Here is a 10,217-nt window from a genome sequence, read left to right as displayed (position 1 = left end):
TTCCTTCCTTCCTTCCTTCCTTCCTTCCTTCCTTCCTTCCTTCCTTCCTTGCTTTCTCCCTTCCTTTCTTTCCAAAATAATACCATTAACCCCACTCTGTCTCCCCCCCTTTTCTCTCTTTCCCCCCTCTCTAACTCTGTCTTTCTCTCTCTACCTCCTCTTCTCCATTCCTCCCTTCCACTCGCCCTTCCTTCCTATCTAGGGCCCTTCGTCTACCGCCACGATGGGCTTTCCTTACTAGTACATCTATTATACACAGTGTCATATATTTTCCCATAACCTCCAGGTAGTGACTGGAGATCTCCCACTATTACAATTGATCTCCAGATTACCCTGAAGAAAATGGCTGCTTCGGAGGGTGAAATCCATGGCATTATACCCTGCTGGGGTCCCCAACTCCCAGTCTCCCCAGGCTCCACCCCCAAAAGCGAGCAAATGCAAACCCCAGTGAGGATGTCCTTCATTCTAGGAAGCCTGGCCTCCCAGAGGCTTTCCTTGCTGAGTTTCCGTGTTCTCTCACTGCACAATTACATTCAAAGAAGGCCCCTTAGACTGGAGCAACTTTCTTCAACCAGTGATAGGAAATCTTTCAACAGTGGCCTCACAAAGTCTTTGTTGCCTGTGTGGCATCAATTTCAAGAGCAGGAGTCCCCAACCTTTTTGAACCTGCACATATCTTTGGAATTCTGACGCACCTCTGGAATTCTGACACAGGGTGGTGGGACCAGCCACAAAATGGCTGCTGCAAGAGGCTGAGCCAATGTCAGGGAGTGAAGTCATGCAAAACCCCAACTGTAACTCTTCAACATTACTGCCAGAAGCTCTGTTTAACATGATGTTGCCTTTGAAAATGAACACAATATTTAAATGTTTAAAACTTCTGGCATATGTACAGTGGTGGCAGCGGATGCTGAAGCAACTTTTTAAAAATCTGTAAAGTGAAGCAGATTTTCAGTGGCCAATCAGAGGCCTTGCTGGTCGAAAGTTTCACTTGGCCCTTCTAGGAAAGAATGTGGAGGTGGGGGCAGGAATGGCCCTGAATACCTTGGAATTTCTGGCTGTTTCCTAGAGCTACTTTTGTCATTTCCTGTAAAGAAATTCTGGTAAGCACACCAGTCCATGGTGTATTTTCCCTTTCCAATTCAGTTTGCTTCTACAAGTAGGCTATATATATTCTCCCACAGCTGCTCAGGGCAGGAACAGGCAACAGGACTTGGGGGCTGGGGATCCACCACCTCCAGCAGGGGAATAGCAGCCCTAGTCCAAAGTGAGGTGAAAGATTAGAAGAAACAGTTGGAAGAAATAGAAGGAAATCCTAAGCATGTCTACTCCAACATAAGTCTACTCAGTGGGGCTTACTCCCAGTAAAGTGTCTTTAGGATTGCATAGATAGGGTCTTCTCAGTTGTTGCAATCCGAGTATGGAGTGCCCTCCTGTCAGTTTGAAGAATGAGTGGCCTGCAGGTCTTAAGGAAGCCTGTCTTCCATAAAGGCATGAGACCTTTGCGTAAATTTCCCATAGGCCTACAGTTCCCAAGCTCCCTCCAAGACTTATGACTGGGTTGTGGAAACCAGAGGGAAAAGCAGAAACCAATAACTCTCAAGGAGGCAGAGCTCTAACAAGAGAGTATATAAACTGTAAAGTTTTGTTCAAACAGCAGAGTGTACCATGCAACATCACCCATGCGATGGTGTCACTTTTGTGTGATGATGAAGAAGAAGAAGAGGAGATTGGATTTATACCCCACCCTTCACTACCCAAAGGTGTCTCAGAGCGGCTTACAAACTCCTTTCCCTTCCCCTCCCCACAGCAGACACCCTGTGAGGTAGGTGAGGCTGAGAGAACTCTGACAGAAACTGCTCTTTTTCAAGGACAGCTGTGCCAGAGCTTGTGACTGACCCAAGGTCACATCAGCAGGTGCAAGTGGAGGAGTGGGGAATCAAACCCGGTTCTCCCAGATTAGAGTCCGCACACTTAACCACTACACCAAACTGGCTGCACATTGGAGGTGTTGCTGCACAATGTTGCTGTTTGGGGGTGGGCCTTCCCCCACTGGCCAGCTGGCCGGCAGTGGGCAGAAGCCCCAAAAATCAGGGGAACCCCCACCCAGACCAGGGGTCTGGGAACTCTACTTCCACCATCATGGCAAACAGTATGGAGAAGAATGAGAAGGGATGAGGTTTTGAATTGATACACCTCTGTTGTCCTCCTCTTAGCTGGAGGAACACTCTTCGCAGCCAGGTTCATCAGCTCTTCTTCCTCCCTGGCCTCTTGCCAGGAGCTTCCTTTTATACACCTTCCCTTCTTGCCCCTAAACACCCCTCACTTCTCATTGGAGCTCCTCCCTATTACCCTTGACTGGTGGCTCTTTATTAACATTGTTGTGGTGGGGTTTGGAACTGTGCTGAGCCTCTCTCCTGATGCAAGGGAATCACCTCCAAGCCCTGACAGATTTGTTGTTGGTGGTATCTTCCCCACCCCCTTCCTGCCCTGGAGATCTGAGACCCGCCCAATAATGATAATGTCGCCTTTGCCGAGTTACAACTCTGCTGCTTAAGGTAAAAATTTATCCAATCTGACTACTGTTTTGTAGTACTGCTTTATCCTAATTTTATTATTGCTGTTTTGTTAGCTGCTTTTACAATGTTTTTATGTTGATTTTAAATTTCTTTAAGGGTGTATTATCTGTTTTCTTAACTGATGTGGCATGTTGGTTGCATTGTTGGATTGTAAGAGCTTGGAGAGTGCGACTGAGGGGTGGCTAAAAATGATTAAGTAATGAAAAGATGATTAAATAATGATTTCCAAACTGTTCTTTCCTAAGTCACAAAAAGTTTTCAGACATTCAAGGTGAAGCAGGGCATTGAAGCTAAGGGGGCTAAGTGAGAGGCACTTGAAGAGAAATCAACAGCAAAGGGAACGGGGCAACTGATTCTGTTAACATTAGTTAGGCCCCGGTCACACGGGCCGGATATCGTGTGGGGGGGGGAGGCGTGGCTGTTTGCCCCGGAGCGAATTACCGCACGGCAGCCGGATCAAACGTCCCGCCCGACGTCCCGCCGACATCCCATGGTTGGGGGGAGGTGCTAATCATACCTCACTCCTGCGGCGCGACAAAGAAGTGGCGCCGCGGGTTTTTTTTTAAAATCCAAGTGTTCGCATGCGCCGTTGGGTGCTTGTGCGCACCCGTGGAGACTTGACCAAAAAAACACTTTTCGCAACGGGACATGGGCGGGCGCCGGATGCCACGAGCTACCACCGGAAACGTGATCTGACACCCGCCCTTGCCCCGCGGTTTCCAGAAACTAGTACCTTGGAGGTACTAGTTTTTTACAGTGCATCTTCGGAGTGAAGCCTCGGGTGAGCCACGGGAGCTCTACACTTCCCAGATGTGGCAGTGAGATCATGCCCGGAAAATCTGCCTATCTTCTGTCTCTCTAGTATGCCTAATGCTCCGTGTGACCGGGGCCTTAGTAACTTTAATTCCACACAGGCCTCACATTAGTGAGCACCCTGACCTCCATCTCTTGTATGTTCCTAGGAACAATCAAATCAATATTATCCCTTCCATAAATGGAGCCCTTCTCATGTGCAGCTGAAGGAGGCAAAGGGCTCTTTCCTACCTGCAGAATGTCAATATCTGGCTGCTGGTGCTTCTCTTCCATCTCCTGGATGAGACTTTCAAGAGAGGAGAGCTCCTCGGAGAGTCTGGCTAGATGCTCATCCCTTGCTCTTGCGATGTCCTTTCCTGTCTCCTCCAACTGGAATAGCAGAAGTTTCTCTTGATCTGCTAGAAACTGGTGTAATTGTCTAAACAGCAGTGCTGTATTTTCCCTTTCCAATTCAGTTTGCTTCTACAAGTAGGAGACAGAAAAAAGAGAAGAGAAAACCCATCTGAGGAATGTGGTTGGTCCTTGTAGGGTCAAGGGGCTGGTTATGAGGATTCTGGCAGAAAGAGCATGTGTGGCTTTTCAGAGAGTCAGGGCTTATCCTTGTGTTCATACGCGAATAGCACACTTTACATCAGATGTGCCATGGGAGTTTTGTCCCTTCCCCACACACACACCACACCAGCTCTTCTCTGCTTGCGACCAGAGCAGGCATGGAGAGGCAGCTTCAGCCTCTCCCCACTGCTGTTTTCACATTTGCAGACCACCCAGGGGAGCTGATGTTGGCTCCCTTGTTAAAATCATGTTACTTACGTCACGCAGGGCTCTTTTTGTAGCAGGAGCTCCTTTGTATATTAGATGACACACCCCTAATGTAGCCAATCCTCCAAGAGCTTACAGAGTTCTTCTTACAGGGGCTACTGTAAGCTCTTGGAGGATTGGCTACATTAGGGGTGTGTCACCTAATATGCAAAGGAGTTCCTGCTACAAAAAGAGTATGTGACTATACATCAGTAGTGCAATGGAGACAATAGTAAGTCCACTGGGTGGTTTGCAGATGCAAAAAATGGTGGTGGTAGTGGTGGGGCTAAAACGGCTTCTTCCTGCCTGCTTTGACTGCCAGCAGAAAAGAGCCAGTGTCTGACCGGGTGGCACAAAACTGTCTGATCAGGCCCGTAGCCAGGATTTGTAAAGTCAGGGGGCATTTAAATTTCTTAGGGGGCACTGGCTAATCAAATTAAACCAGGGGAGAAGGCCGTGACACCCTGAGCTGGATGGTAAGTCAGGGGGCCTTGCCAGCAAGTCGGGCGGCCTAGCCCCAAGATGCCCCATTGTACCTACGGGCCTGCGTCTGATGCAAAGTCCTTATGTAGTCCCTCGGCAGGGAAAAAGCTTCCACAGGGAACTGCTTGAAAGGCACCATCCTTCATGCAATGTCCAGTCAGGTGTAAGCTTTTCCTCCCAGGATTTTTTCCCCTTTGGCCAAATGCTGCAAAGACCAGTGCAAGCTGATGGAACTTCCTAAGGGAGTAATTTTTTTTTTGAGGAAAACTTGTGGACTGGAAAGGGTTAAGACCCTCTCCCTCTATTTTATGATCCAGGTTTCAACTTCTAAGGCTGTATTTTGTAAAAGAAAGGGAAAAAACTCCAGGAAAAATAAGCACATCTTGTGTTGTTTGTCCCTTAGAGTTGTCTTTCAAGTCTATTTGGACATCCCGTATCATTGCTGTTCTAATCTTGGGAGCTCAGATAAATTGTATACCGCAGGTTAGGAAAGGTACAAATAGATAAAAAGGGCCTGCATGGTTAACAATGTAATGGGAGCAATAAAAGGTAAGAAATATTCCTTTAAGTGGCAGAAGGCTAGTCTTAGTGAGGTAAATAAAGCACAGGCTTTGGCAAATAAAATGCAAGTCGGTGATCAGACAGACAAAAAGAGACTACAAGGAACATACTGCAAAAAACATAAAGACCAACAATAAAAGATTGTTCAAATACATTAGTAGCAGAAAACCAGCCAGGGAGGCAGTGGGGCCCTTGGATGACCAAGGGGTAAAAGGATTACTAAAGGATGACAGGGAAATGGAAGAGGAGATAAATGCATTTTTTGTCTTAAACTTCACTGTAGAAGATGGGAGGTGCTTGCCCACTCCAGAACTGCCAATTTCAGAAAGGGTGCTGAAAGATCTGAGTCGGATTGAGGTGACAAGAGAGGAGTTCCTACGCCTGATGGACAAATTAAAAATTGACACATCACCAGGCCCAGATGGCACACATCCAAGAGTTCTGAAAGAACTCAAATGTGAACTTGTGGATCTCCAGACAAAAAAAAAATGCAATCGATCTCAAAAATCTCCCTCATTCCCGAGGAATGGAAAGTTTTTTATTTGCCAAAGCTTGTGCTCCTTTTAATTTCCCTATGAAGAAAGGTTGAGGTACATGGGACTCTTTAGCTTGGAGAAACGATGACTGAGGGGTGACATGATGTAGTATATCCCTAGTATATGTAGCTAGTATAACCCCCATCTTTTTAAAAAAAAAAAAAAGATTCCAGAGGAGATCTGGGAAATTACAGGCCAGTCGGCCTGACATTGATATTGGGTACGGTGGTGGAATCAATTATTAAAGACAGAATTAGTAGGTACTCTGATGAACAAACACTATTGAGGAAGAATCAGCATAGATTCTGTGAGGGAAGATTTTGACTCACTAACCTTTTAGAGTTCTTTGAGGGGGTGAACAAACATGCAGACAAGGGGGACCCAATATATATTGTTTACCTTGACTTCCAGAAAGCTTTTGATAAAGTTCATCATCAAAGGCTCTTAAGTAAACTCAGCAGTCATGGGATAAGAGGACAAGTCCACTTGTGGATTATAAACTGGTTAATTAACCGGAAAAAGAGAGTGAGTCTAAATGGGCAGTTTTCACAGTGGAGGGTAGAAAGCAGTGGGGTGCCACAGGGCTCAGTACTGGGTCCGGTGCTTTTAAAGTTGTTCATTAATGATTTGGTGTTGGGAGTAAGCAGTGAAGTGGCTAAATTTGTAGATGACATTAAGTTGTTCAGAGTGGTGAAAACCAGGGAGGAGTGAGAGGCGCTCCAAAGGGATCTGTGGAAGCTGGGTGAGTGAACGTCAGTGTGGCAAATGAGGTTCAATGTGAGCAAGTGCAAAATAATACCCATTGGAGCCAAAAATCCTAACTATAACTATAACTGGTGCGGCAGTTGGTTCCCTTTCTCAGCCGCGAAGACCTAGCCACAGTGATCCATGCGACAGTCACCTCGAGGCTAGACTACTGCAATAAATACATACATACATTCATGGGGTCTGCACTGGCGGTAACTGACCAGAAGCGAGATCTTGGAGTCATGGTAGAAAACTCCCTGAAAACATCAACTCTGTGTGCAAATGCTAGATTGGAGATTATTAGGAAAGGGGTTGAAAACAAATCAGCTAGTATCTAAATGCCCCTGTGTAAATTGATGGTGCAGCCCCATTTGGAATACCGTGTACACTTCTGGTTATCACACCTCAAAAAGATATCATAGCACTGGGAAAAGTGCAGGAAAAGGCAACTAAAACGATTAAGGGGATGGAACAGCTTCTCTATGAAGAAAGGTTAAAGAGGTTAGGGCTCTTTAGCTTGGAGAAATGATGACTGAGGGGTGGCATGATAGAGGTTTACAAAATTAGGCACGGGAGAGAGAAGTACTTTTCTCCCTTTCTCACAATACAAGAACTTGTGGGCACTCAATGAAATTAATGAGCAATAGGATTAGAACAGATCAAAGGAAGTACTTCTTCACCCAAAGAGTAATTAACACATGGAATTCACTGCCACAAGAAGTGGTGGTGGCTACAAGTTAGCATCAAGAAGGGATTGGGGAAACATATGGAGCAGAGGTCCATCAGTGGCTATTAGCTACAAGGTATAGATGGAACACTGTGTCTGGGGCAGTGATGCTTTGTATTCTTGGTGCTTGAGGGGCAACAGTGGGAGGGATTTTGGAGTTCTAGCCCCGCTGGCGGACTTCCTGATGGCACCTGGGTTTTGGTCACTGTGACACAGAGTGCTTGACTGGATTGGCCATTGGTCTTATCCAACATGGCTCCTCTTATATTCTTATGTTCTCTTAACTGATAAGGGCTGCTTCATGGCTCCTTCATTTTATATTCTGCTTTCCAAGACAATACTTTCAGTTCTTGTTCACTTCCCAGTAATAATGACACTTACAAGCAGGTCTTGGCTTTCCTTTTCAGCATCTGATTTATAGGCCAGAACGTTCTTTCTCTCATTCTTCACAGTCTCCAGGCATCTGTGGATCTGATCCTGAGGAGAAAGCAAACATTCTGGATAAGTTCATTTTTAAAAGGCTTACTATATATGCTCATCAAGACTGTTTTTCCAATAAAAACAGGGCCTAACTACACTATGTGCCCAACATGTGCCTTCATGACTGCACCCATAAATATACACCAGGGGAACTAATCTTATAAAGTGCTTGTTTCCTTAGCACTTTGAGGAAGAAGGAACTTCTGGTTTCACTTCCACTTCACTTCCGGCTTGCTTTTGCAACTGACTAAGTTGTGAGCAGAAGACAACTGAAATACATTGGGTTCGAGATGCATATAGTGATCAGCTCATAGTTTATTAGTGATTTCAGCTTAACTCTAAGACAGCAAATCTGGCCTTGCAGCCCTGTTTACAAAGCCAGCAAAGACCACACCCCAACACACCCCGCCAACAATGATAGGCTATTTACATTACAGCTACTTATCTACAGGTCCATTCCAGGATCCAGGATCCACCAGGATTCTGGTGGAACAAGCTTGGCCAGTTTCCAGGTACTGTTCAGGCTCAGTATATAACATTCCTCCTGTTATGTCTTGAGAGACATAATGATAAAAGCTTGAGCTACCATAGCTCATTATGCGGATTGTAAATACTGACCAATGGTGTGTATTCTGGAGGGAAGGGTTTTGATTGGACGTTATGTAGCAATTGTGATTGGATGTAACAAACCTAATGTGATTGGTTGTTGTGCAACATTGTAGGTGTGGCTATCTCAGCCAGAATTGTATATAAGTTGCCCTTTTGCCTAAGGAAGTTGTCTAGCTGGTCTAGCACCTATAAGGCTGAGCCTTCATGCTGTTATCACTTCAATAAAGCTGAAATCACTTGTTGAACTGTTCCTCCGAGTTAAGTGTCATACTTAACATCTGGCGACGAGGATGGGATCTAGTGGGTAGGCAGCCCCACTATTCAGAACAACGGAGGAGGTTCAAGCAGCTGGCGAGCCACCGACGGAGCGAAGCGCTCCTGTGACCCCCGAGAATGAGCTCCAACAAGCAGTTCGAGCCGTTCGAGCCACTTTCGGAAGATTGGGACTCATACCTGACACGGTTCGAGTTTTTCCTGGAGAACTGCCAAGTGACAGATACAGCAATGAAGTGAGCAGCCTTACTGTGTTCCTGTGGGAAAGAGGTGTTTGACATCGCCCACTCATTGGTTACGCCTGCCGACATCAAGACGGTGCCGTATGCGACGCTGACCGAGAAGTTGAAGGCCCATTTCTCGCCCCAACCGTCTGAGATCGCTTCACGACACGCCTTCTATGAGCGACGGCAGGGTTCCCGGGAATCTGTGGCTGAGTTCGTGGCGGCACTTCGAAAGGCGGCAAGGCCCTGCAATTTCGAGAACCTGGAGAAGGTTACGTGACCGCGTAGTGTGCGACCTAAGAGACGTGCAACTGCAACAGTGCCTGTTTGCTTGCAAGGCCCTCATGTTCAAAGATGCTTTTGAGGCAGCCGTCGCAGCCGAAGCCGCGAAGAAATCAACAAGGGAGGTGCGACAACGCTCCGGTCCGGCAGAACCACGCGTTCACCACCAAGCAACCGGTGATGAAGCCGCGGAGGACGTGGATGACGTCAGGGGCGCTCACTCCAGCCACCCACAGCGGACCGCAACGAAGCCTGCGCAGAAACGGCCGTGCCTAGGCTGTGGCGGGAAGCACGAGCACGACACCTGTTGGGCCAAAGTTGATCTGCCGTGCTTGTGGGAAGCGTGGGCACATCGCCCGGGTGTGTAAAGCGAAGGCAAGGTCACCGCCGCCAGCAAGGCAACCTTCACACGAGTTTCGAGACAAAGTCAACGCAACCAGACCAGCCGCCCACCAACTCTCCGGATCATCCAGGTCATCGGCCAGCCACGAGTCCTGCTCATCAACAGTCCTGACAACAGGAGGAGGTCGGCGACAGAAAATCATCGTCACCCTGTTCCTGGATGGAATGCCTTGCGACTTCGCCGGGTCGGCCCGAACCATCATCTCAACGCAGACCCTCGACCGCCTGTTCCCCACGAGAAGCCGCAGACGTCTCCTGACAACCAACGCCCGACTTGCCGATTTTCAAGGGCGCAGGATACCGCTTGCTGGGGAAGTGGAATTTGAGGTTCGATTCAAGGGATTTTGTGCATCCCTGTCCTTGATTGTTGCCGAGGGGAACAGGGTGAGTTTATTGGGGCTGGATTGGTTCGACCCATTGGGAGTCTCTGTTGCTGGCGTTAATAATATGGTATGTGATGATAAATGGAAATGTGTGTATGACGGGTTTCCTCAAGTCTTTGCAAAAGGGTTGGGAACCTACACAGGTCCCCCTGTTGCTGGCGTTAATAATATGGTATGTGATGATAAATGGAAATGTGTGTATGACGGGTTTCCTCAAGTCTTTGCAAAAGGGTTGGGAACCTACACAGGTCCCCCAGTTTCCTTTGATTTAGATCCCCTGGTAAGGCCTATTCACCTAAAATACAGAAAGGTGCCGATAT

At 47.2% G+C, this 10,217-nt stretch overlaps 1 protein-coding gene across 1 annotated transcript in view; it reads right to left on the bottom strand.

Moving 5' to 3' along the window:
* The window catches only part of LOC107112094 (tripartite motif-containing protein 10-like), a 24,270-nt gene that overhangs the window by 8,643 nt on the left and 5,410 nt on the right, over positions 1–10,217 (bottom strand). Inside the window, exons 2-3 of the mRNA XM_015413167.1 lie at positions 7,626–7,721; positions 3,624–3,854 (exon numbers count right to left, since the gene is read on the bottom strand). Of these exons, the coding sequence (XP_015268653.1) occupies positions 3,624–3,854; positions 7,626–7,721 (327 nt within the window). The remainder of the gene's footprint in view (positions 1–3,623; positions 3,855–7,625; positions 7,722–10,217) is intronic.

Source organism: Gekko japonicus, unplaced genomic scaffold, assembly GCF_001447785.1.
Source record: "Gekko japonicus isolate JY-2015 unplaced genomic scaffold, Gekko_japonicus_V1.1 scaffold5364, whole genome shotgun sequence".
In the NCBI taxonomy this organism is placed as follows: domain Eukaryota; kingdom Metazoa; phylum Chordata; class Lepidosauria; order Squamata; family Gekkonidae; genus Gekko; species Gekko japonicus.
This window is presented reverse-complemented; position numbering and strand designations above follow the sequence as displayed.